General features: G+C 35.6%; 2 protein-coding genes across 7 annotated transcripts in view; one reads left to right on the plus strand and one right to left on the minus strand.

The window, feature by feature from the left end:
• LOC107622799 (serine/threonine-protein kinase SRK2E) overlaps positions 1-3,545 on the plus strand; it is a 4,018-nt gene extending 473 nt beyond the window's left edge. The window contains exons 2-9 of the mRNA XM_016324835.2: positions 158-232; positions 307-408; positions 808-861; positions 972-1,064; positions 1,319-1,411; positions 1,763-1,867; positions 1,985-2,083; positions 2,914-3,545. Coding sequence (XP_016180321.1) covers positions 158-232; positions 307-408; positions 808-861; positions 972-1,064; positions 1,319-1,411; positions 1,763-1,867; positions 1,985-2,083; positions 2,914-3,207 — 915 coding nt within the window. The 3' untranslated portion in view covers positions 3,208-3,545. The remainder of the gene's footprint in view (positions 1-157; positions 233-306; positions 409-807; positions 862-971; positions 1,065-1,318; positions 1,412-1,762; positions 1,868-1,984; positions 2,084-2,913) is intronic.
• Positions 4,218-7,837, minus strand: LOC107622801 (probable N-acetyl-gamma-glutamyl-phosphate reductase, chloroplastic). Of its 6 annotated transcripts, none has more exons than XM_021112939.1 (14): positions 7,676-7,837; positions 7,368-7,466; positions 7,188-7,292; positions 7,006-7,113; positions 6,840-6,926; positions 6,644-6,694; positions 6,462-6,533; positions 6,043-6,162; positions 5,635-5,695; positions 5,444-5,524; positions 5,215-5,294; positions 5,042-5,131; positions 4,644-4,772; positions 4,218-4,555 (listed from the first exon to the last, which is right to left on the minus strand). In XM_021112939.1, exons 1-14 carry the CDS (start codon positions 7,799-7,801, stop codon positions 4,448-4,450), a joined length of 1,317 nt encoding a protein of 438 aa, XP_020968598.1. In that variant the 5' UTR covers positions 7,802-7,837; the 3' UTR covers positions 4,218-4,447. The 6 variants fall into 6 exon arrangements, with proteins under 6 accessions (XP_020968598.1, XP_016180323.1, XP_016180324.1 ...); XM_016324837.2 differs by having other exon boundaries at positions 4,226-4,555; positions 7,368-7,429; positions 7,676-7,826; XM_016324838.2 differs by having other exon boundaries at positions 4,226-4,555; positions 7,368-7,432; positions 7,676-7,792.

The raw sequence follows: 27,871 nt of genomic DNA on the forward strand, positions 1-27,871 counted from the left end.
TTAACAAAAAAAAAAAAAAAAAAAAAACTAAAATTTATTTTATTTAATATTCATAAATAAAATTAACGAATATTAAATAAGATAAATTTTAACTGTTTTTAATTAATATTTTTTTGTTATCTAATATTTTCGGATAGTAATGAATTATTACATACAGATCGATGAAAATGTACAGAGGGAAATTATAAATCACAGGTCACTAAGGCATCCCAATATTGTGAGGTTCAAGGAGGTATGTATCTATGTATTAATTAATTATTTCAATCTTCTCGTAATTGTATTATTACTAAATTAGATCAACTATAGGTTATATTGACCCCAACGCATTTGGCTATTGTCATGGAATATGCCTCGGGAGGAGAGCTATTTGAACGAATATGCAATGCAGGGCGCTTTAGTGAGGACGAGGTACCCCTCTTCTATTAACTCCATTTTCTTTATCGGAATATGAAAAAGATTAATGTATAATTTTTTTTTATTTTTAGGATTTGAACTTAGAGTTTTTTAATTAAGTTTTAAGTAACTTGTTATTTCAACTAATTTTATTTTTATTACTTTTATACATTTAATAAATAAAAAATAAATCAATAGATAAGATAGTACTTATTGATACACTAGCGTATAATACGTGCATATACCAAAGTTTTTTAAAATAATACATTGCAAAACAAAGGAATATAATACGTACTTTTTTACTATATGTGAGACGAAATGTGTAAAAAAAATAAAGAATATAGGAAACATTTATTCTATTATGTATTATTTTACATTTAATGGCTATTATTAATTATATGTTATAAAGCGCAGGCACGTTTCTTCTTCCAACAACTTATATCTGGGGTTAGCTACTGTCATGCAATGGTACATAAGTTGAGCACATTTTTTCCTTATTTCTTCTACACTTATAGTTATTTAAAGATATATCTTACTTGAATATTTTGGTTTTATTTGTCTTTTTCATAATTAAAAAGCAAGTGTGTCATCGTGATTTGAAGTTGGAAAATACATTGTTGGATGGTAGTCCAGCTCCTCGCTTGAAGATTTGTGATTTTGGTTATTCAAAGGTATAATGTTCTTCTTTTTATTGTCCTCTTTATCTTTTAGTTTTATTATTATTATTATTATTATTATTATTTTATTAATGTACTTAGAAACTAAATTATACACAACTATATTAATCACATTATAGATTTGGCTCTCAAACTCTAGGTTTCTATAAGTCTAAGATCAAGCAGATTTCTATAATTTTTCCTTTGTATTTGGGAGTGGAATTAGTGACACTTATGCATCTTGCAATTGTTCTTGATTACTTCTCCAGTCTTCAGTGCTACATTCACAACCAAAATCTACAGTTGGCACCCCTGCATACATTGCTCCTGAAGTTTTGCTTAAGAAGGAATATGATGGCAAGGTAAATTTTCATTACGATTAAATCGAAAGTTATATTCTTTCAAGTATAGTTGTCACGTCGATCGAATTCTATTTAAAAGCTGTGTTATGATTGTCGTGAAAGTCGAATTTTTAGCTGATTAGGAAGAAGAGAATGGTTATGAATAAGGGTTTGATCTTGATATACTGAGAGTGTAAAACATTTTATATAGTCGTTTAATCACGTCTTTTTTTATTTAGATATGACCATTCACGAAATCAATGTAAAAAATAATTATTTTTATTGATGTGTCATTATGTGATTGCATCTGAGTGTAAAACTGATATGATATACTAACAAATGTAGTAATGTTGTAACTGAACCATGATTCAGATTGCAGATGTGTGGTCTTGTGGGGTAACCTTATATGTGATGTTGGTTGGTGCTTATCCATTTGAGGATCCAGAGGAACCTAAAAATTTCCGCAAAACAATACACGTAACACATTGCTTCCTTCTTTCTTTTCTTTTCTTTTCTTTTCTTTTCTTTTTTAATTATTTGATGGGTGGAACTTGTTTCTCTAAATGGTATACTAATATTGAATGTTGGTTGCAGAGGATTTTGAATGTCCAATATTCAATTCCTGACTATGTTCATATATCTCCTGAGTGCCGCCATTTGATCTCAAGGATTTTTGTTGCTGATCCTGCACAGGTCAGTTAGTGTTATCAATCTCATTCTTTATGAATGAAAATTTTCACTATTGTTAATGTAAATGAGTTCAACTTCTATTAAGAGTTACTTTAATAGGTGACATGCAAAAGTACTTAAAGAACTAGTTGATGTCAACTAGAAGATGGAAAAAAAAAAGCGAATATATATATGATGTCATAAAATCATCTTCTCATAACACGAATAGTTATATATCTTACATGTTTTCTCATTCGAAGTCTCTTTTTTTTTTTGGTCTCGAAGCATTTTGGTTATAGAAGTTTAGATATGATTTCTTCTAAAAACTTAAGTTCTTAGGTAAAGACACGTGAATAAATATACACAACAGATAATATAAATACATAATTAGTTGACTATTAAAAGATTTTAGATGATTTATCTCTATCTATGTAATGTGTTCTTTTGATACATGACCCTATATAATTAGCATTTTGGTATCAAGGATTTTTGTTGCTGATCCTGCACAGGTCAATTAATATTATCAATCTCATTCCATATGTGTGAAAATTTTCACTAATTGAATTGGAGAAATAAAATAAGAGAATCTGTGTCATGAATTACCAATAACAAATACAAGTGAGACTGTCGGAGTCACAATTTAATTGATTTTTGGTTTGTAGTCCGAAATTAATAGGTAAAAACACATGAATAATTATATATGTAATAGATAATACATAATACAAAAAAGATTCTAGAAGTTTTATCTCTGTTTATGTGGTGGGTTCTTTAGATACATGACCCTATATTATTAGCATTTTGGAGAAATGATGACATTTAACACTTCATATGATGAATGCTGTTTATGAAAACAGAGAATAAGTATACCGGAGATCAAAAACCATGAATGGTTCTTGAAGAATCTACCAGCTGATCTCATGGATGGGGACACAATGAGCAACCAGTATGAGGAGCCTGATCAACCGACGCAAAGCATTGAAGAGATCATGCAGATAATATCCGAGGCCATGATTCCTCCGGCCGGAAGCCAGTCCCTCAACCAGTACCTCACCGGAAGCTTGGACATTGACGATGACATGGATGAGGATCTAGACAGTGATCCTGACCTTGACCTTGATAGCAGTGGAGAAATTGTCTATGCTATGTAATGTAGTAACGTTGCTAGAACACTATAATTTGGTTTCTGGGGTCTGCAATTTGAATGTTATTATCATTATTATTATTATGAATACCCTGGTTTCTTTCAGTTTGGAAAATGTAACTCTCACTTTGTATAAGGCTAGATTTTGTGATTGAGTTTTCTCTTTTAAGTTCCTTCTACTTATATGTTCTTGATGTATATTTAATGTGTGTTTAGAGTTATTTACAATCACTTATTTTTAAACTTTATGTAACTTTTAAGTTTTAACATAATAATTGAGTGATTGTAGTGGCTCACATAGCAAACACCAAATGTGGTTAAATACCATACAAAATTTTCTTGTAACTCTTGTAGTCTTATGTGGTCAAATCTAATTTCTACGTAAATTTACTTTTGGTGAACATAATATTCTAACAAAAAATTTTACTGTATGAATATCATTCATAAAGTATCTTTATAGCGGAATTATCTTATAATTCCTTTTAAGCATCGTATATTAATTATATGATATTTTTGTCTTATATATTGAGTGCATGCTTGGTTGAGTTATATGAAATGATACAGATACCATTTTTAATGCATTCTCTTTTATCTGTAATATTCTAAAAGCGAACGAATACTTCACCTCACATACCTATAGAAAATAAGAACAAGTTAGAACTCATGCTGAATTTTATGTCTAAATAAATTGGACAACAATTTGCTTTGAGTAATCATTCTCATAGGCAACCCGTGAAATAAAAATTGGTTCTCTCTCTCCAAAAATAATTCATCTTGAAAAGAAAATAATCGAGAAGAGGCTCAATCAAAACTTTAAGGATAGAAAAACTATATTTTTGCTAGGTTCTCTCTTTTGTTAGCATCTATTTAATGATATTAATAAGGGTCTCTCATATAACTCTCAAAATTTTATGGGTTGTGTATCAATTTCTCTCTTGCTGAATCTATGAACACTCCTTTTTTAAAATAAAAAAAAAAAGACATTGTTAAATCAACTGTACATAAGGTGAAGAGAGATAAAATAATCCACCAAAAATATTAATTGATATTCAAAATCTCATCCTGAAAAAACTGCATCCCTCAACAAGTTATCAATACCCTTTTATTTCACATAAGAAATGAAAAAGCTGATGAAGCTACTAAAAGAAAAAGAGAAGACTTGCAGTTTACACAGGAGAATGAAGGAAAAACAGGCATGAAAAGTTTAAGTGTTAGGGGTAGTTTTGTTGAAGGGTTACCACTCTCATCTATGGAAACAGAGACTGATAATGCAGCCCTAGGTTTTCTGGAAACCCCATCATCAAATTAAGGTTTTGTAAAGCCTGTCCTGAAGCTCCTTTCACCAAATTATCAATCTGCAACAGCACGAACATATTTAGAGTGAAGAAACAGAATAATACAATTACTTATGCAAATATTTCAGTTTAAGGAGTTTATACATACCACAGATATGATTATTGCTCTTCCGGGAATTCGGTCAGGAAAAACATTTATTAAACAGTAATTGGTTCCTCTGACGCTGTGAGTTCGGGGAACTACTCCATTCCCCAACAGTACGGCAAATTCTTCATTCTGAAACCAAAGTAAAAGGGAGAAGGCGGAGAAAGTAAGAAGAAGCAGAGAAATTTAAACCATGCAACCAAAGAAAGTGATGGTATATTCGGCGGCATCTGAGGTCTCAGAGTGACGAAGTTTTTTACTCTAGCATTGAACAATAAACATTAAGTAACAAATGCTAGATTAGTAGTCTTAGCATGGTTGCCCCTGTATTCATATGTTATGCATTCAACAAAATGTTAAAATGGCATCTATTTCTGGTGACAAGTGACATTTCGACATACTTCATAAGAGCGCTTGAGTTGCTGGTACAAGTCCTCAGTGCTTACTCCTGGAGCCATTTCCACATAAATAGTTGATTGCATACCACGTATCTGATCAACAGCGAGGGACATGTATTAGTTTCGTAGGCAGGAAAGATAATATCAGATAAGACAGATCTCAGCGCACGACTCACCATTGGCATCAGATGCGGGGTAAAACTGATGGTTACTTTAGAATGTGCAGCATCAGATAGCCCTTGTTCAGTTTCTGGAACTGGAAATAAAAAAATAAGATTATCACTACAAATCCAGAACCTTTTAAACTTCAGTATAGAGATCAATATTGATAGGCATAAAAAAAGAGGCATCATTTTTGGATCTTAAAGTGCATAAATTAAATTCCAATTGGTAAATTACACTTACCATGGCGATGCCGGGTAACACCATAAGAATTGATACCTTCAGCTACTTCTGTGTACAATAAATTTTCTTTGACACTACGCCCTGAAGTAATTAACCAAGTAGCAGAACCACTATTCGAATGAGCAGGTATTGCTGAGACATTTTCTTCTATATTTGCGATTGAATACAAAATTGTGTAATAGAATTCTAACCTGCTCCACTCACACCAGATTTTGCATCAATAATAATATTTTTTATGTCAATAAGCTTTGCCTGTAAACCAAATAAAAATTAGAAAATAGCAACATAAAATCAATATTCATTACAAAGAAAATTTAGTACTCCAAATAAGAAGTATAAAGATTCTATCAAGTTCATAATCCATGGACACCATATCATATAGTGAGCAACACCATATACATAAATATCTTTGGAGCGATGATTAACGGACAAGCTTCTTAACATGGAAAGTAACCAAAGCTTAACACCCTAGACCATATCTCACAACTCAAAATACAAAGAAAGGAAAACAGATACAACCATAAAAGTGACAAAAACAGTGAAACAGAAATTAGTTATATATTAAACGTATTGTGAAATAAGCATATTCAGTTACAAACCTTTATCAGTGGGACAAGGGGAATTTGAATGGATGTTGGATAGCAACCAGGATTAGCAACTAAGCGTGCATTCCTTATTTCCTCCCTTAAAATCTCTGTTAATCCATATATAGCTTCTTTCTGGATACAGAAAATTAGATAAATTCAGCATTAAGAACAAAACAATGGCAAGGGTGACTTTAAGGAAATTCATTTTAAGTTTTGACACTACAGTACTAAAACAAAATAATAAAAACATAATTCCCAGAATTCAACACAAATCAAGATCGAAAAGTTAAATTCCTAATGACTAAATGCCACTGAATGCAGCGGATATAAGCGTCATTAGAGGTTCCACAGTTTGCTGAATAAGATTCTGTTGAAATGAAGGGCAATTTAACAGTTTCAAAATGAGAATTTTGCCATTGAAATGTACTCACCTGCAACTCCGGTGCCCTGTGTGGTTGGCCATACCACTCTTCATACTCAGATATATCACGTAAACGAAAATCCTACACAATCTCAGTTACAATTCTGATATATGCTAAACTTCATTTATATTCTAAAGAACAAGAAATTATAGAGTTTGGTTGGGGGAAGAGAACTGTTATTTAGAACATACTGCTGAAAGGTCAACAATCTTCAAGTGATTGGGAAGGCCTCTAATTATTTCCTGCAAGAAAAAGCGAGAAAAAAACAAAAACTTACGAAAAACAGGATTTGAGAAAAGAAAGCAAGGAAAAACAGGGGTACCGTGTGTAAAAAGTCGACTCTACGAAAAGTATTTCCTAGAAATAAGTATTTCTGAAATGGCTAACCTGAGTGGTTCCATGCGGCAAACAACAGAATACAGCATCCACATGAGAAAAATCTGCATCCTTGACCGCAATCAAATCTGGCAATTTCTGCAGTTCCATTATGATAGAAGAATCAGCATTGGACAAGTACCTAGAAAATGCAATTAACATGATCAAACATACATACCTGTGTGGCCAAATGGGGGAAGACGGAAGCAATCGGCTGTCCAGCTTTCCTATCGGCAGTCAATAGAGCAACCCCGAATTGCGGATGATTCGCCAAAAGCCTAAGAACCTAACACAAAAGACTCTAAACTCAACACAAAACAATGGCAATGGTGGCATTAATTAAGGTAGCACTGAACCTACCTCAGAACCAGTGTAGCCACTAGCTCCAAGAACACCAACACGAACAGTGTTTTCGGAAGAAGCAGCGCTCCCACACCTGACATATGCTTTCCCTCCTTCACGTCTCTTTCAACGAAAAAGCACAACAGAATAAATAAATATTAAAAAGACTCTTAAGATTGAAGAAGAAAGGGTGGGTACCTTCAAGTTCCAAGAGGAAGCGGTGTTGAAGCTAACTGAAGTGAATGAAGTGGAGCTCATTTCTTCTGACACAGAAAGAAAGGTTTTGAGATCAGCTCTCAGATATTTCATTGAATGAAAATAAAAAAGCACAAGTTAGTGGCAATGTGATGAATGAAATAAAGACTTGTGTTTGGATTCCAATTTAGGGAGTAAGTCAGCTTTTTGAAATTGGATTTTGGCACCACGAGATGTTGATAAATTACTAATCAAACTCATGAATGATGAAGCAAATTCAATGCAGCAATTGAGAGTGTAGTAAGTCTTACTAGGGACGACGGAGGTCGGCAACTACGCCCGAGAGGAGAGAAACGATGTCCGCGGCGGCCACTCTGGCAGCTTTCGTAGCACCAGCAACCGAGGGTAAGGGGAGTTGGGGTTTCAATTAAAAACATGTAATTGAATATCTATAAAATTAAAATTTTTAGTTAGCTTATACATGTAAAACAATTATAATTACATATATATTACATTTAATACTATTTAATTATTATAGTAGCATTTAAAAAGAATAAAGTATCGTTTTTGTCCCTAACGTGAGATAAGTTCTATTTGTGTCTCTAACGTTTAAATTGTCCTATTTGTATCCTTAACGTTTATAAAAGTGATTCAATGTTATCCTACAATCAATTATACTAACAAATCAGATTATATTTTTCAATTATTCTCACTTGGATGTATTCATTTTCAATTAGGTCTCACTTGGATGTGTTCGAATTTAATATTATACCCACTATTTGTGTTTAGATTCAATTATGTCCCTAGAAAAGTGAATTATGTAAATATTGTAAGAATTAGTTTCAACTTTTGATGAGCTATTTTTCGGAGTAGATCATCGATTCTATCTTCAAGAAGAGATTTTTTAAACTCAAACTAAAGCGCTCATAAAGTGTAATTGACAGCAAAAGTTGATTTTTACTATTTTTTAATTTTTAATAAAGAACAAAATAAAATATCTAACTAAACAATAATGAGAGAATGTAAGAGCGAGAGAGAAGAGTTAAGGCGAAACACAATGGGGTTGTTGGTCATGCCAACGGCGGAGATAAGACGGGAGAGTAGAAAAAAAATTGCTTCAAGTGATAAGGAGGGGGTAATAGGAGAGTGTCTGGTGATATACTGATATTTCGAAAGTGGTGAAATTTTTTTTTGTGACAAACTCGTGAGCGAATCTACCTCCAAGGCTTGCACGAGAGCGAATTCGTTGGAGGGTGATAGTATGGCTGTTGTTGAAGGCAAACATGGAGGTCCTAAACCTCCAAGTGACCTTCACTCCCGAAGTCAAAGAATCTCTATCACAACCTTATAAAGATGTTATTGTAGTTTCGTATTGGACAAAAGGTTTACTTACACTATACTTTCTCACAAATCGAAGGTATCATAGAGGATCAATGGAGGCTATGAAATATTGAATGTGGGTCATGGATATTTTTTGGCCAAGTTTGATCTTTTGGATGAAAAGAGGTCTTAACAGGTGGCCCATAGATGATTAACTTCCATTACATTGCGGTAAAGTCTTGGTGCCCATCCATTCGGTTAAGAGAGAAAGTTTTTGGGGCAATTAGGGTATGAATTAGAATTAGAAGTCTTCTGATATGGTACTATCATGACAAGGCGATGAATAGGATCACATCCGTTATTAGAAAGCCTATTAAGGTTGATCTTGCCACTAGCTCTGCGGAGAAAGGAAAGTTCACAAAGCGTGTATCGAAGTTAATATTAAACTTCCAATTGTGTATAATGTTATATTGTTGACGAAGTTGAGTATTCGATTGTGTATGAAAGTCTTCAATTGGTGTGTGAAGTATGTAATTGCTACGGACATATCACAAGTGATTGCAAGAAGAAAGTTCTTGTTAGTAATCAAGGTGTTAATATTAATGACAGTGAAAATCCCAAGATGCATGAAAGACAGATGACGGCAGTGGCAGCTAACTCCAACATCGTCTTTGAATTTGGAAAGAATCAAGGTGCTAATGATGTTGACTTGAATTCAAAGAAGATCGCAAACAAAACGGTTTTGGAGAAGAATACGGTGGAGAATCCGGATGCATTTAACATGAGTGATATGCATGCAAGTAATAAGGGTTGGGTTGAAGTAAAGCATAAGGGAAAGACTAAGATGGGCCAGAGCAAGGAAGACTACATGCAACAAAGCCCAACTCTCCCTTCTACAACAAATGGGCCTAAGACCCCCTTTCATGTTGATGTTGCTTCAACAAATCGGGGCTCCAAACTTGATTTTAAACATGTGAACATAGCTACTTTGAGAGCCGAGCCAATCTCCTCCTCGAAGAATAATACCTCTCTCTCACATGGTAATTTTTCTGGGCCAGCTTTTGGAAGAGACAAGGCAACATCCATCACTAATAACAAGTACAAACGTTGAAGACCTTCTTCCTTACCGAATTCACCATCGTCGCCAGTTTGCCCAGTTTCTAAAGAGGGCATTCAAGTAATCAATGCAAGGTGTGAGGGTGACTGTTCAAATGGCACCAAGGAAGCATCAAAACTTGAGCACTAGCTTGGATGGGATTATTTCCTCCTCTCTCTTGTTATTTTTTTCTATAGATAGTGTCTTTAGTATTTTACTTTGAAATGTTATAAGAGCCTCTAATAAAATGGATAGACTTTATTCCAAGGAGTTAATAAAAAAAAGTTTCATCCTTTGTTTTTTATTTTGGTTGAAACTCATATTCCTTTTGCTAATATGCAATATTTTTGGAATAATCTTGGTTATTTTGTTATCGGCATTGTGGGGACTAGTGGTCACAAGGGTGGTATATGATTTCTTTCATCTAATAATTCTGTCAATTGTTAGATTTTTAGAGTTTTTGAAACAGTGTATAACTATGAAGGTTAATGTTGGTAGCTCAGAGTGGTTATGCAATGCTATCTATGGCAACCCTTAACATTTGTCTCGTACCTTTTTTTGGGATCATATTCAGTCTATAGCTGACAGTCATAATAGCCCTTAGATTTTGCTTGGAGATTTTAACGAAATTATGTCACCTATAGAAGTAAAAGGAGGTAATTTTTATAAGGTTAAATTACATAGTTGGTCCCTACATTTTCAGTGAAATTGTAAATTGGTCCCTACACTTTAAAAGTTTGTAATTGGGTCCTTAAAGAGAATTAAAATTTGCAATTTAGTCCCAAGCCGATCAAAAAGTGTTGATTTAACAGAATATTCTCAGAATATACTGAGAATATTCTGTTAAAATAAAGAATATACTGAGAATATTCTGTTAAATCAAACACTTTTTGAAGGATGGGGACTAAATTGCAAATTTTAATTCTCTTTAGGGACCCAATTACAAACTTTTAAAGTGTAGGGACCAATTTGCAATTTCACTGAAAGTGTAGGGACCAACTGTGTAATTTAACCTTTTTATAATTCTCGTGCTAATTAGTTTGTTCAGATGATGGATTATTGTAGTCGTTTGGAGATTCCTAATTCTAGAAGGTCTTTCACTTGGTACCATAGAATTTAGGGATTTAGAAACATTACCAAAAGACTAGACCGGGTTATTGCTAATTCTGCTTAGTGTAGTATCTTTCTCAAAGCTTTTTCTGAAGTGCTTTATTGTTTCTGTTGTGTTTGAAAAACTAAAATTTGAAACGATGACCAAACATTATTGGGTTATTATCAATTTTGTATGTGATTTGTTTTGCTAAGTGTGTAGGAAACTAATTTAATCAAAGCCAGCTCAAGAAGCATGAAATGAAGCCCAAACCCGTCTAGTCCACATATGCACATTGATCCTCCATAAACAAAAAGCCTCAAAACACATTTTTCATTAGAAATGAAAACATAAGAAAAGAAAGAAATGAGCCCAAATCCCAAAACAAGCCCATTCGGTGATCCACCAAAACTCACTCTCCTAGAACTTAAACTCCAAAATTCATTTGAATTCACTTTCACATCCACCGAACCATCAAACTCTTTCTTCTCTCTCTTCCATTCTCCTCATGTCAAATCACTTTGCACCGAGAAGAAAGAAAGAATGGAAAATCTCTGATACTAGGGCAAACAGAGGATCACAAAAAGTTAGTTTCCCCATTTGTGCTTCACCGAGAAACTTTGAAGAAATCTGCTGAGTTCCAAGCACAAATCAAGCAACAATGAAGAAAATGAAGTCAATGTGCACAGAGGCTCATCAACGTCCAAAAATCAAACTTGGGGCCAAAGCAAAGATCAATGGCCCATATTCAAGCTTCTCGAAGAAAAAGATTGAGAGAGAAAGGTAAGATGGCATGTCATTGCTTCTGCTCTCCCTCACATCTGACCATGCCACTGCTAGTTCTGATGCTGGAGAAGAAGACAACCTAAAGTGTTGAACTTGGTTCAAACCTTGGAAGCTTCACTCTTCTATAATAAGAGTGAACGGCCAAAGATTGAAGGCAAGAGAGAAAGAGCACTTGTTTAGGTTTCCATAGCTCTTTGAGCTATTCTTGTTCTTCTCCTTCTTGGTTCTCATTTTGTAATTTTTCTCAGTTTAGTTTGTCAGAGTTTCATCGGAAAAAGGAAAATATGGTGAGATTTGTAAGAAAAAGCCAATGAGTGGAAAAAGGTAATGAGCTAGACTTGGAGAAAAAGCCATAGTTATCTCAGAAATTCTTTGTAAGTTGGGTTAGCACTTTGCTGTTGAAAGTTAGGTTTGAGTCTTAGTCAAGTTCAGGTTGGGTTAGAATCTGGACTTGTCCCAGATAGGATTGGGTAGATCCTAGGGGGAATTGGTGACTGTAATCTGTTGAAAAGATAGTGAAATTCCATCACAAGTTGTGATGGACTAGATGTAGGCTACATTGCACTAGGTAGCTAAACCAGGATATATCTGTGTGTCAATCTCATTTCTCATCTCTATTTCTGATTCTACCCAATAAGAGACAAAACAAAAGTATCTCCTACCGAGTAAAGAGATAAAATCAAAATATCTCATGTACTTCCTTAACTGAAAGGAAAAGGGGCCAAGATTCAACCCCCACTTCTCTCAGCCACTAATAACCATCAATTGGTATTAGAGCTTGGTCTCAAAGAGATCAAGCTTTGCAGCTTGGAGAAAAGATCCTGATGGCATGCAACAATGGTTTTAACATGGTGGCATACACTCTAACAGAAGGATAATCAAACAATAGACCTCCATTCTTCAATGGAAAAAACTACAACTATTGGAAGGAAAGAATGAAGATCTTTGTTCAATCGGTGGACTACAACAAATGGAAGATCATCATGAACAATCCTCAAGTTCGAACCAAAACTGGATCAGATAGAGTTGTCATTCCCAAGACCGAAGCCGAATGGAATGATGAAGACAAAAAGAAAATAGAGCTCAACGCCAAAGCTGTCAACATGCTAAATTGTGTAATCATCTTTGAGGAATACCGAAAGGTATCAAGGTGCAAAACAGTAAAAGAGATCTGGGATAAGCTCCAAGTAACACATAAAGGCACTATCCAAGTAAAGCAGACCAAAATAGACATGCTGTGTAAAGAATACGAGATGTTCTCCATGAAAGGAGAATCCATTGATGATATATTCGAAAGATTCTCTATCATCATCAACGGCTTAGATGCTATGGGGATTACACACTCTGAACCAGTGCTCGTGAAAAAAGTTCTAAGAAGTCTCACAAAAGAGTAGAAAATGAAGGCTATAGTCATAGCTGAGAGTGGTAACATTAGTCAAATGACGTATAATGAACTGATAGGAAAATTACTTGCTTTTGAAATCACTCACTTAAAAAATGATACAAAAAAGAAAGGAGTTGCTTTAAAATCATGTACTGAATCACTGGGTGATGAATCTAGTGATGATTCATCAGATGACAAGTTTGTGTTTTTTTCCAGAAAATTTAGAAGAATGATGAAAATGAGAGGAAAAAGCAAGGGAAGTAGTTCAAGAAGATCAAAGAAGGATCTAAGTAAAATCATCTGCCACAACTGTAAAGAAGCAGGATACTACAAGTTTAACTGTCCTAAACTGAAGAGGGAAGACAAAACCCACAAAGACAAGAAGAAGGGGCTTATGGCCTCTTTGGGAAGATTTGGAGAATGATTCAGATGAAATGAGGATTCCGAAAATAGTTCTCAAGCCTGCCTTATGGCCGACCACACCGAAACTGATGAGGTAATTTTCATTGAACCCTCTAATGAAGATCTTCATCTCATGATTGATCATCTCACTGAAAAATTAAGAAATTTTCTGAACCAGTGTCATGATCTTAAATCGGCAAATGACATCCTAAAAGCTGAAAACGTTTTTCTCAAAGAAAAATTAAGAGAAACCAAAACCACTGTTGATCTTATTGAAGAAAATAAGCGGCTTAAGGCTGAACTTAGTGGTTGTGAGAAATAGCATTTAGTGATTGCATACTTAACTGTTTTGAAGAAAATGACAGGTTGCATAAAGAGGTTAAAAGTCTAAAACAAAATCTAGCTCAGTTTGCTCAGAATTCTGAAAATTTAAATAACCTATTGGCTAATCAAAGACCTTTTTATGAAAAGGCTGGTTTGGGCTTCTATGAAAAATTTGAAACTATTTTTAAAAGTTCACAATTTGAAAATGAGGCTTCCACTTCTAATGACATAAGATTTCAAAGCTCAAATCTTCTTAAAAAATAGCAACCCAAAAGATTATTACTTATGCAATTGGGATGGATATTTTTCCATTCAATGCTTTATAATTGAAAAACAAATAGGTGATAAAGTCTACAAAATAGTTGGTAAATATAATGGTCTTGGCCAAAGAAGATGGTTTGACATTATAGGATCCAAAAAGATTTGGATACCTAAGGTTACTTAAGAGCTTCATGCAGCTTGGTCTAGCATCCAAGAGGAAGGACAACATGTGGTACTTAGACAGTGGATGCTCTAGGCATATGACCGGAAAGTCTACATTATTTATTAAGCTTGACAAATATGATAGAGGCTTTGTGACTTTCGGTGACAATGGTAAAAGAAAAATCGTGGCCATAGGTAAAGTAGGTAAAAATTTCTCTTCTGTTATTAATGATGTTTTTCTTGTTGACGGATTGAAACACAATCTACTAAGCATTAGCCAATTGTGCGACCTAGGATATGTGGTTATTTTTAAGAAATTAGAATGCTTGGTTGTGTGTGAAAAATTCGGTGAGATTTTGTTTGAAGCAAAATGGTGCAATAATGTGTATGGACTCACTCTAGAGGAACTAAAAGAACAAAATGTGGCATGTTTCACTTCTATGAAATCTGAAAAATGGCTATGGCATAAGAAATTAGGTCATGTAAGCATGTACCAAATTTCTAAACTTGTAAAGAAAAACTTGGTTAGAGGCCTTCCTAACATAAAGTTTGACAAAGACATCACTTGTGATACTTGTCAATTGGGCAAACAAACCAAGGATGGAATATCTACCAAAAGGCCATTGTAAATGTTGCACATTGATCTTTTTGGTCCTACTAGAACACAAAATTTAGGAGGAAAACATTATAGTTTAGTAGTGGTTGATGACTTCACTAGATTTGGATGGGTTCTTTTCTTAGCTCACAAACATGATGCATTCATTTCCTTTTCTTCTCTTTGCAAAAAGATTCAAAATGAAAAGAATTTAAAAATTATTTGCATAAGGAGTGATCATGGAAAAGATTTTGAAAATCAAAATTTTGAAAATTTTATGATGATCTTGGAATTTCTCATAATTTTTCATGTCCTAAAACTCTTCAACAAAATGGGGTTGTTGAAAGGAGAAATAGAAGTCTCCAAGAAACGACTAGGGCGATGCTTTGTGAAAATGAAGTTCTAAAATTCCTTTGGGCAGAAGCTGTAAACACAACTTGCTATATTTTAAATAGAACTATCATTAGAAAAGAGTTAAAGAAAACACCTTATGAGCTATGGAAGGGAACACCACCAAACCTCAAGTATTTTCATATATTTGGAGGCAAATATTTTATGTTAAATAATAAAGATAATCTTGGAAAATTTGATCCAAAATTCTATGAGGGTATGTTTGTAGGATACTCAACCACTAGTAAAGCATATAGGATTTATCTCAAAGAACATAGAACCATAGAGGAATCCATACATATTTCATTTTGTGATACTAACATCATTCCAAGTTCTGTCATAGAGGATGATGCAGGAACTGAAGCTGAGTTGAACCCAAAGGAGAATCAAGAAAATGATAAACCGATCCCATATATGGAAGATGCTAGTTCTGACCCTGCAGTTCAGAAAGCAGAAGATAATTTGATTTTGTCTCCTGATGAAGCAGGAGATTCCAGAACTATGAATGTTGCTGAACTAAATCAAAGTCAAACTGAAATTGCATCACAAAGGCCTAGAGAGTGGAAGTTTTTGAAGAACTATCCTCATGAGTTCATCATTGGAGATCCATCCCATGGAGTCACAATTAGATCCTCAAGCAAAAAGAAAGCCGATATAAACAAATTTACTTTACTATCCTAATTGGAGCCACAAACTGTGAAAGAAGCACTTGAAGATCCTTCTTGGGTTAAAGCTATGGAAGAAGAATTAGGCCAATTTAAAAAGAATGAGGTTTGGGCTCTTGTACCTTACCCTAATAGCAAGAAGGTAACCCAACACCAATTGGATATTTAGAAACAAGTTGGGTGAGAATGGTAGTGTGGTTCGAAATAAGGCTAGATTAGTGGTCCAAGGATACGATTAAGAAGAGGGCATTGACTTTGATGAGTCATTTGCTCCTGTGGCTAGAATGGAAGCAATAAGATTATTGCTTGCATATGCTGCCCACAAAGGTTTTAAACTCTTTCAAATGGATATCAAATGTGTATTTTTAAATGATTTCATTGATAGAGATGTATATGTAGCTCAACCCCCTGATTTCGAAAATAAAGAGTTTCCAAACCATGTTTTTAAACTTGCAAAAGCACTTTATGGTTTGAGACAAGCTCCTAGAGCTCGGTATGAAAGGCTTAGTTCCTTCTTGTTACAAAATAATTTTCAAAAGGGTACTACGGATACTACTCTTTTCATAAAAGAATCTAATGATCATTTTATACTTGTTCAAGTATTTGTGGATGACATTATGTTTGGATCGGCAAATGAATCCTTGTGTGAAGAATTTGAAAAAATAGTGACTAGTGAGTTTGATATGAGCATGATGGGAGAACTCACATTCTTCCTTGGTTTACAAATCAAACAAACTCCTAGTGGCATTTTTGTGCACCAAGGTAAATATGCTAATGAAATACTGAGGAAATTCGGTTTAGAAAACTCTAAACCCATGAGTGCAGCAATGCATCCTAATACAAAACTTGACAAATATGAAAATGAAAAAGATGTTAATGAGACACGGTATAGAGAATGATCAGATCTCTTATGTATCTAACATCCTCCAGACCGGATCTTGTTCAAAGTGTAGGTGTGTGTTCTCATTTTCAATCTCATCCAAAAGAATCACATCTTTCGGCTGTTAAACGGATCATAAGATATATTAAAGGCACATCTGACCTTGGTTTGTGGTATCTTAGAACTGATGAATTTTGTGTAGTTGGGTACTGTGATGCAAATTTTGCAAGTGATCGAGTAGATAGAAGAAGCACTTCAGGGTCTGTTGCTTTCTTGGACAATCCTTGAATGTTTAGTCAAGCAAAAAACAAGTCATTGTTGCCTTGTCAACAGCTGAGGCCGAATACATCTCAGCCTCTTCTTGCTGTTCTCAATTATTGTGGCTCAAGACATAGCTTTCCGATTACAAACTGAAAATAGATAGTATCCCTTTGATCTGTATTAACTCGAGTGCCATAAACATGTCCAAAAATCCTATTCTACACTCAAGAACCAAGCACATTGAAGTTAGATTTTATTATATAAGAGAACATGTGCAAAAGGAAACTATTGATATTCAATTTGTAAAATCAGAAGATCAATTGGATGATATCTTCACAAAACCTTTATGTGAAGATAGATTTTGTAAACTAAGAATTGCACTAGGAATGGTGGATGCCAAGTCAGTGGATTACTTGAATTTAATGAATCTCTGTGTATTTTTATCTCTCAAGTCACAGGGAGACAAAGTTAGGCATATGATGACTTCCTCTATAAGGCTTGAACAAAGCCCAGAAATTATCTGTGATATGAAATGGAAATTAGATTCAAAACAGCCTAGTGTGCTTCCTCACCACTATTGCTGGGCCTAAGTGAGATAAGTTCTATTTAATGAAATGGGCTTCATGCTCACTTTGATTTTATGCATGAAAAATAGAGTTTTTCCTTTTTCTTTAAGTCAAATCAGTCAGTCACCTTTCAAATCCTTCTTGTTCAGTCACTTCAAAAACTACATATCTTTTAAAATTTAAAATTTTTCTTGAAACCGTTTCATTAAATATATTCAAGATTTTAAGAGAAGTTTTCATTGTGCATTTAAATAGGTTTTTCAATCAAGAAAATTTCCCTCTTCTCCACTACTTCACTACGCCATTCTCTTTCCCCTCTATTTATTCATCACTTTTTCATTATGAGAAAGAAAGTTGCTACTAGAAGAGGCATTGTCACCTACATTCCTCCTCGCAACCCTCCTCATTCCAAACTCCAATCACACACTCACATACACATTCACTCTCACTCCTCTTCCTCTCAATCATCTCAACTGCCAGCATCTATGGTAAGAAAGACCATTCATCCTAGGACTTTCTCAGCAGAAAAGGTGGTCGAGTCATCTCGGGCTAAGGGAGGAAAAGGAAAAGGTCATATGCATGAAGAAGATCGTCCGCTGTCTCCTCCTCCACGCTCTATCCCTCATCCTTCAGGTCGTTCTGTTCCATCAAGCCGTCCCTGCAGGGGCTCCAGATGACCTGTTCTCAAACCTACCAGGGAACCTCCTAATCTTGACTCCCTTGATTATAAAACCCACTTTGGTAAATCTTCTCACTCTCACTATGATCCTTTCCGCTTTTCTTTCTGCATAGATTATGAGTTTCACAAACAAGTCATTTCAAACCGTACTCTCTGTTTTACTTTTGTTGTTGACCTTGAAGCTTTGGCTGAAAAAGAAATTGATTTCAAAGTTAACTTTCATCTTTTGAAATGGAAAAATTTTTCCAAAATCTGAAAACTAGTATATCCAAATTTGGTCAAAGAATTTTATGCCAACATGCTCTTTCATGAGGGAGACATTCACTCCTATGTCAAGGGTTATCAAATTATTTTGAATAAGGAGACCATTAACGATGCCCTCGGTTATAAAGACATTGGAGTGACAGCATATCTCTTAGGAAAATAGGATGACCATCTAGGTATCTCTCATCGGGATGCCCTGGCTAGCATTTGTGAAAATTTCTCACTTATGGATGGCATGATTCCCACCCATAAAGCCCTAGGTCCTGTTAGAGCTCAACTTCATTGAATCATCACACACATCCTTTTGCCTCAAAATGGTCCATACCAGCATGTTACCATATGTGACATTTTGGTACTCTATGCTATTCTGAATCTTGCTCCAATTTTATTTGCTTATCTTATGATCCGTCATATGCTTGACTGTGTTAGAAGTGAAAAAAATGTTTCTCTTCCTTATGGAATATTACTGACTTGAAACTTTGAACAATTTTCAATTGATCTGAGTAATGAGCCTGTTGAAAACAAAGTTTCCTCACTAAAGGGTGGCGCTGCAATGAAACAAACCAAAGGAAAGGGTACCAAGGGCACTAAGGATTTGGTTTTATAAGAAAGTGAAGACGAAAGTCTTCCTTCACCTTCGGCTGCTGGCACTTCAAGCTCTCATAAGTACTTGATCACTGGAGTTGTCAAAGATGTACTTCAAGAATTTGTAAGTATGACTAAATAGATGGTCAAATCCAGCAAAGAAACACAGAAACTGGCACTCCAATCTGAGAAATCTCTAATAAAATCTCAAGACCGAATTGAGGTACTCCTAAAGTACCTTAATTCACTTGATGAGGATCAAGAGTTATCAGAGAAAGAGGAAGATGTACTGGGCACTGAAGAAGAGGACTCTGATGCTTAGCTTGTGTCTTCTACTGCTGCTGAAAGATTGCTACTCTGCTGTTAATTTTGTTTTCTGAACTCTACTTTGATGACACTATTTTTAGTACTCTGGACACTACTTTACATACTGTTTTATAGATGATTGTAATAGGACTAGCTCATTAACTCTGTTATTAATATGATTGTTTAACTTGCTGTTTTGGTTTGCTTATTAACATTCTCACTGCAGGTTTCCTCCTTGATGACAAAAGGGAGAGAAAAGGAACAAAGAAAAATGAATTGAAAATGACTGCTAAAAATGGCTGCCTCTATTTTGAACATGTGAAAATTCATATCTAAATTTTTTTTCTCGGTTGTTGATATCTGAATCTTGAGAATGTTAGCTCTAATCTATGTTTGATTCATAAGCCTATTTGATAATTTTTTAAAAAGCCTTGTAAAAGCTAACAGGTTGTGATGTTTTGGAATTGTTTGCAAAATGAATGGTTGCTTGAAATTGTTTCCACTTTGTTAACAGGTTGGTAAAAGCAAACATTCAGAGAGAGCTTAGCGATCAAAGGATAGGGGGAGTTTCATCAAAGGGAAGTCTCTTATTCTTACCTTTAATTTCTCTTTACTCATTTTTAATAATGTTTGTCATCAAGTGGAAGATTATTGAGTTTGAAAAACTAAACCTTGAAATGATGACCAAACATTATTGAGTTATTATCAATTGTGTGTGTGATTTGTTTTGCTAAGTATGTAGGAAACTAATTTAATCAAAGTCACCCCAAGAAGCATAAAATGAAGCCCAAACCCGGTCTGGTCCGCATATGCACATTTATCCTCCATAAACAAAAAGCCTCAACACACATTTTCCATCAGAAAGGAAAACATAAGAAAAGAAAGAAATGAGCCCAAATCCCAACACAAGCCCATTCGGTGATCCACCAAAACTCACTCTCCTGGAACTTGAACTCCAAAATTCATTTGAATTCATTTTCACATCCACCGAACCATCAAACTCTCTCTTTTCTCTCTTCTATTCTCCTCATGTCAAATCACTCTATACCGAGAAGAAAGAAAGAATGGGAAAGCTCTGGTGCTAGGGCAAACAGAGGATTACAAAAAGTTGGTTTCCTCATTTGTGCTTCACCGAAAAACCTTGAAGAAGTCTGCTGAGTTCCAAGCACAAATCAAGCAACCATGAAGAAAATGAAGTCAATGGTGCACAGAGGCTCATCAACATCCGAAAATCAAACTTGGGGCCAAAGCAAAGCTTAACGGCCTAGATTCAAGCATCTTGAAGACAAAAGTTGAGAGAGAAAGGTAAGATGGCATATCATTGCTTCTGCTCCCTCTCACCTCTGACCATGTCGTTGCTAGTTCTGATGCTGGAGAAGAAGACAACCCAAAGTATTGAACTTGGTTCAAACCTTGGAAGTTTCACTCTTCTATAATAAGAGTAAACGGCCAAGGATTGAAGGCAAGAGAGAAAGAGCACTTGTTTAGGTTTTCATAGCTCCCTGAGTTGTTCTTGTTCTTCTCCTTCATGGTTCTCATTTTGTAATTTTTTTCAGTTTAGTCTGTCAGAGTTTCATTGGAAAAAAGCAAACATGGTGAGATTTATAAGAAAAAGCCAATTAGTGGAAAAAGACAGTGAGCTAGACTTGGAGAAATAGTCATAGTTATCTTAGAAATTCTTTGTAAGTTTTTCTATTTTGTGTCATGATCTTGAGAGGATTCCCTTGCAAGTTGGGTTAGCACTTTGATGTTGAAAGCTAGGTTTGAGTCCTAGTCAAGTTCAGGTTGGGTTAGAATATGAACTTGTCCCAGATAGGATTGGGTAGATCTTAGGGAGAATTGGTGATTGTAATCTATTGAAAAGATAGTGAGATTCCGTCACAAGTTGTGATAGAGACTAGATGTAGGCTACATTGCACTAGATAGCTAAACCAAGATATATCTGTGTGTCAATCTCATCTCTCATCTCTATTTTTGATTCTGTCTAATAGGAGACAAAACAAAATTATCCCCTACCGAGTTAAGGGACAAAATCAAAATATCTCATGTACTTCCTTAACTGAAAGAAAAAGGGGCCAAGATTCAACTCCCCCTTCACTTAGCCACTGATAACCACTAGTTTCCATTCGGATCATTATCCTATCCTTTTGTGATGCTTTAGTATGCCTCATCCGAAAGTGGAGAGGCCTTTTAGGTTCCAAGTTGCTTGGACCACTCAACTTTCTTACCAAGGCATAGTGCAGCAAGCTTGGAAGCTAGTTCTCCTTGTATTGCTAATTGTTTGAAGGATGTCCAGAAGTTCTCTTTGGAGTTCAATTCAAAATCTTTTGGCAATATCTTTACTAAAATTTTAATAACATTTTATTCCTGAAAATATCTTCGTACAAAATTTCATATTCCAAATATACCCTTCACCCCCAACCCCACCCCACCTCTCACCCTGCCACCACCCATCATCGAACCATAACCACCACTCCGCCATCATCGAAGCATAACCACCACACTTCTGCTATCACCGAATTCAACCACCACCAACAACAATAATACCAAAAATAAATTCAATCTCATTGACGGTTTAGAATTTCACAAATAAAACGTCGTTACAAGTATAGTTTCTAAACCAACAAACAATCATCTCATACCAATATTTGGTTATCACAAGTAACAAATCCCAATAAAAATAATAACCGAAGTATTCAAACCTCGGGTCGTCTCTCAAGGAATTGCAGGGAGGTGTAGTTATTATTGGTTATGAGATAGTATATTTTTGGGTTTTTGAAAGGTTGAACAAGGAATGTAAATGATAAGAAAATAAACTAATAATTATGAAAAGTCGTAGCAAGGATTGATAATTAGAAGTCATATCCTCATTATCACCCTCAATTGTGACATCAATTGTCCATTGCTCTCACTTAGTAAACCTCTAAATATGGAGGTAAGTCAAGTGGATAAATCAATTTGATTCCTCAAGTCCTAGTCAACTCCGAAGGAAGGATTAGCTTTAATGGAATTCAAATAAACTAGCAACTTTCAATTGCTAATCAACAAAAGAGTTTGATAACTCAAGAGTCTCCAATTACTCGATCTAAGCTAAGAACATAAAGAGCTAATTTAACATCCAACCAAGCATTTTATCAAACACTTGGAAGGCACAACATAAAAGCATAGAAAAGCAATAAGAGATAATTAAATCCAAACAACCAATTGAAAGCATCAATAACATAAATTGAAGAAAGCAATTATAAATATGAAATACCTCAAATTGCATTAAATAGAAAATTAAATCTAACATGAGAATTCATAAGCTAAATTAGCAATATAAAGCAATCAACAAGGGAAATAAATAAACTAGAATGCTAGAGCAAATAAAAGTAGAAGAGAAACTAGATTAAACTAAGATAGAAATCTGAAATTGAAAAGAACTAAAAGGAATCCTAAAACCTAGAGAGAGGAGAGAGCCTCTCTCTCTAGAAAACTACATCTAAAACCTAAAATTATGTGAATGAAAGTTGTATGAATGATTGAATCATTGATTTCCCTACTCTGCAGCCTCTAATCTGTGTTTTCAGGCTTGGAATCGGGCCCAAAACCAGCCCAAAATCACCCCCAGTGTCTTCTGCAATTTCTGCATGTGGCCCATGTCACGCGTACGCGTCAGTCACTCGTACGCGTCGATGGTCTTCTTCGCGTTTCACGCGTACGCGTCAGGTATGTGCACGCGTCGCTATGGAATGCGCCAAGTCACGCGCACGCGTCAGGTACGCGCGCGCGTCGTTTCTCGCTGGTTAGCTCCTTAGTTTCTTGTGTTCCTTCCATTTTTGCAAGCTTCCTTTCTATCCTCTAAGCCATTCCTGCCCTAATAAGCTTGAAAACACTTAACACACATATCACGACATCGTATGGTATAAAAGAACATTAAAAATACACAATTTAAAGGCGTAGGAAGCAAGTTTTCAATCATAGAACAGAATTAGGAAGGATTTGTAAAATTATGCAAATTGTATGAATAAGTGTGCAAAGACTTGATAAAAATCACTCAATTTAGCACAAGATAAACCATAAAATAGTGGTTTATCAATCTCTCCACACTTAAACATTAGCATGTCCTCATGCTAAGTTCAAGGAGACCAAAAGAATGAATAGAGGAAAGTTGGACTCATGAAATGCAACCTATATATGAATGCAACTATATGCTAAGATGTTTCTACCTACTTGGTTAAAAGTAAACAAGTTCTCCAAGACAAACATAAATCAGATTTCACTAATTCAAATCACACAATAAAAGACAAGTAAACTTGTAAGAAGATAGCTCATGAAAGCAGGGAACATAGAATCAAGCATTGAACCCTCACTGGAAGTGTATATGCACTCTAATCGCTCAGGTGTCTAGGGTTAATCCACTCTACTATTCTCTAGTCATGCTTTCTAAAACTTTGTTCTTCATCTAACTAATCAACAAATATTTAATGTACAAATCAAACATTATGAGGTCTTTTCAAGGTTGTAATGGGGCTAAGGTGAGGGTGAGGATATATGTATAGCCAAGTGAGCTATAATATGAATCTTTGACTAACCTAAGTTCTCTCCTACACACACACACACATACTATATAATTCTAAAATCATGCCTAGCTACCCATAATCTCACTTTTTGTGTATTTCACATACTCATATATCAAAGTTTTCTTTAATTTTATCACATATGCAATGATCTTTTTATTGAACTTAACCTTGGGGTGATTTTACCCTTTATTTATTTCTTTTCTTTTTCTTTTTCTTTCTCTTTTTTTTTATCATAAATGAAAACATAATATATCAAAGCGTATGATTTTTCTGATTTCACATGAGTAAGCACCCAATTTTCTAATATTTGTCAGTAAAAACACAATACATTCTCATCAACCCAAGTTCCCACATTTCCTCACACATAGTTGACACATACTATCTTAAGCTAACCAAAGATTCAAATGGGATAATTAATTGTTTTTCTGCTTAAGGCTAGTGATGTAGTAAAATACAAAATAAATGGGGATTGAAAGGTTCAAAGTGGCAAACAAAGGTAAATAAAATAGTGGGCTATTTGGGATAAGTGAGCTAATAACAAATGATGGCCTCAATCATATGTATGCATGCAAATACACTAAATAATGGACATATAGAATGGAACAAACTATAGATTACAATCATAGAGAAGAAAACACACAAGAATAAAAATCATGGTTAAATAATGTAACCATATAATTAAGCTCAAAATCTCACAGGTTGTGTGTTCTTAGCTATAAACCATGTTCCAAATTAAAATCTTCAAACAAGTTTAACAAAAAAGTTTTAATTTAAATTAGTAAAATGTTATAAAAAGGGTCTTGAAAAATAACTTATCACTCCAACCAAGTAGTGGTAAAATATGCACAAAATCAAGCAAACATGCAATCAAACGTGAAAATGCAACAATGAACTACAAAGAAAATCAAACATTGGTGTTGAAAGAAGGTAACTAACCTACGAAAGTTGGTATCGACCTACCCACACTTAAAGATTGCACCGTCCTCGGTGCATGCTAAGATGTGCAAGTGGACGGGTGGCTCCAACTGACGTTTTTTCCAAAGAATGTACGTAGGAACTTGTTTGTTACCCCATGTAAAAGTTTTTCGTTTCCCTTCTTGATGGCCATCCTGAAAGAAGAGAAAAGGGAAGAAAAGTAACCCAAAACCAAAGATAGAAAACAAATAAAATATGGTTGGGTTAATGCCAAATAATGAGGGTCTCAATTACATGGTAGCTACAACATGCAAGTGAGAAGACAGTAGAAGCAGATGGCATATCAATAATGCAAGAATTGTAACAATGGAGGGGAGAGAGTGGGTAATGAAAGATAGTGTAAGTGCATAGCAATGCAAATGGAATACAAGTATCATAAAAGATTAGCATTGACTTATGAATAATAATACCCAGTAATATAAAACAAGTCACTAAGCACCAAAATAATGCAAGAAAAGATGCAACAGTTGAATAAGGACATTTAACACAATGGAAAAATAATAGACTTAGAAAAGAAAATAAAAACATGAACAAAATTAAAATGCAACGAAGAAAAGTATGCAAATGCAGTAAGTAAAAGAAATTGAAAGAGAATATGGATGAGAATGTAAAGAAATGAAGATGAAGAAAGTAAGAAAGGAGAGAAGAAAGAAGCAAGAAATTAAAAACAGGGCGTGACGCGCACGCATGCATCATGCGTAAGCGTGAAAACTGAGTTGGTCATGCGACGCGTAAGGGTCACCTACGCGTACGCGTGGGTGGCCAAACATGCACACTGATGCGTGAGCGTCGGTCACGCGTACGCGTGACCACTCACGCGATTCCAGCACCAAGGCAGCCCAACTCTCTGTTCAATTGCACCTTTTACACCGATTTGGGTGTCCACGCGTACGTATCGCTGACGCTTACGCGTGGATGGTAAAAATCGCAATTGACACATACGCGTGGGGTTGCTTGTGCGTAAGGCACCCTTCCCGCACGTTCTAGCGTAACTCTCTGTTTAATTTTAATGGTTGTGCATACCCCCATATGACGCGTGTGCGTCATTGACGCTTACGCGTCGTACACCTTCTCTTTTTTTGTAAATTAATAACACCAGAAATTAATAAACAACGAAACCATAGATTAACGAAATAAACATAACGAAAATGATAATTTAACTCATTGCTAATATAAACAAAAAGGGAAATAAGAAAGAAATTACCATGGTGGGGTGTCTCCCACCTAGCACTTTTAGTTAAAGTCCTTAAGTTGGACATTTGGTGAGCTCCTTGTCATGGTGGCTTGTGCTTGAACTCATCTTGAAACTTCCACCAACGCTTGGACTTCCAATGAGCTTCAACATCTCCAGATAAATTCACCAAGCCTTGATAAAGTTCTCCACAAGCTTTGAGCTCCCAAAGTCGATCCTCTTGTATGCCTGGATCCCAAATCTTATTTCTACACCCGTCTATAAGTTGATCATCATGATTCCATCCGGGTGGTTTAGCCTTGGAATTCTCGTGTAAGCACCCATACATCCTCCTGGACCCATTCACTTTGGTTCTATACCAACCATTGTTATCAAACCTTGAGCGTGCAACCATCATGAACCTAGAGTGATGTTTCCAACCACTACACAATTCTTCCCTACTCTTCAATCCACAAAGAGCTCTAAGTTGACCATCCGTTTCAAGCAACCCATACTCAAGTGGAATTAGAAAGCCTAGATATAAGAGATTTACCCACTTGAATGGTGTAAAGGATGATGGTGACTTAGGAAGGGGGACCTCCCTACACTTAGGTCTACTCCCTTGTGCTCCTCTTTGATGATCTCCACCACTTGACAAGATTTTTCAACATTAACATCGTCTTCAAGTTCAATGGGAGTGGATTCAATTGTGGATAGGAATTCATTGATTCTTGAATCCATCTCTTGATTAACCTCCTCCAAGTTTTCAACCATGACATGCCGTAGAAGTTGTACACCCTCCTCAATATCAAATTCAAACGTCTTGAAAGGAGGCTCTATGACTTGAGTTTCCCATGGAGGTTCTGCATCTCTTAAGTCCTCAACCACTTCCTCTTCTTTAATAATTTTGGCGTTCTCCACTTGCTCTAGTACAAAATCCAGCTCCTCCTTGATGACTTCCACCTCTTGACAACTTCTTCAAGGGTCTCTCCTACCTCTACCTTTCGGGCCTCCTCTCGCTTCTCTTGAAGTATGTATGCGTGAACCCAATCCATTAAGTCCCTAAGACGATCCCTTCTCTCTTGTTCCATGTGTTGCTCTTGGATTGATGGATATGGGTCAAAAGTAAGTGCACCAGAGTTTGAGGGCTGAGTATTGGGGGTAAAGGATGGATCCATAGGGGATATAAGAACTTGGAGAGTAGAAGTGAGACCGGTGAAAGTAGAGATGAGTGTGGTTTGAAGCTCCTGTTGCCCTTGACGAATAACACTAACGGTATCATCTATGGGAGCTTGGGGTGGATAGGAGGGTTCATTTATTGGGAGAAAGGGCTCATAATGGGAAGTGGTTCTTCTTGGTAAGGATATGGAGATGTTGAATATTGAGGTGGTGGTTCTTGGGGATAATGGTGTTAGAATTGGGATGGGTCTATGTATGGTTCATATGGTTCATATGGTGGTTGGTTAGGTGGATATAAACTGGGGTCATATGGAGGCGAATGGTGGAAAGGGGCTTGTGAGTATGATGGTTCAGAGTTATGTTGAGGAGGTGGTTCATAAGCATATGGTGGAGCTTGTTGGTAACTACAAGGGGGTCTACCATATCCATCGTCTTGGTACGCACCCTGGAATGGCTCTTGACCATAGTAATTTGGTGGAGGTTGGTTGTCACAAAAAGGTCCACCATAACCATTGTCTTGGGATGCATCGTAGTATGATCGTTACCCATGGCACATTGGGGGAGGTTGTTGCCGAAAGGGTTGATCAAATTCTTGTGGCTCCTC

Source organism: Arachis ipaensis, chromosome B10, assembly GCF_000816755.2.
Source record: "Arachis ipaensis cultivar K30076 chromosome B10, Araip1.1, whole genome shotgun sequence".
NCBI lineage: Eukaryota > Viridiplantae > Streptophyta > Magnoliopsida > Fabales > Fabaceae > Arachis > Arachis ipaensis.

Bases quoted from the DNA above. Each gene is read 5' to 3' on its own strand.
- LOC107622801 (XM_021112939.1), bottom strand. From the start codon at position 7,801: ATGTTTTTAATTGAAACCCCAACTCCCCTTACCCTCGGTTGCTGGTGC. The intron at 6,534-6,643 runs GTATGTTCTAAA...GAGATTGTGTAG, and splicing joins AGATTGTTGACCTTTCAGCA to GATTTTCGTTTACGTGATAT. The intron at 5,295-5,443 runs GTAAGTGTAATT...TTTTATTTCCAG, and splicing joins TGTTACCCGGCATCGCCATG to TTCCAGAAACTGAACAAGGG.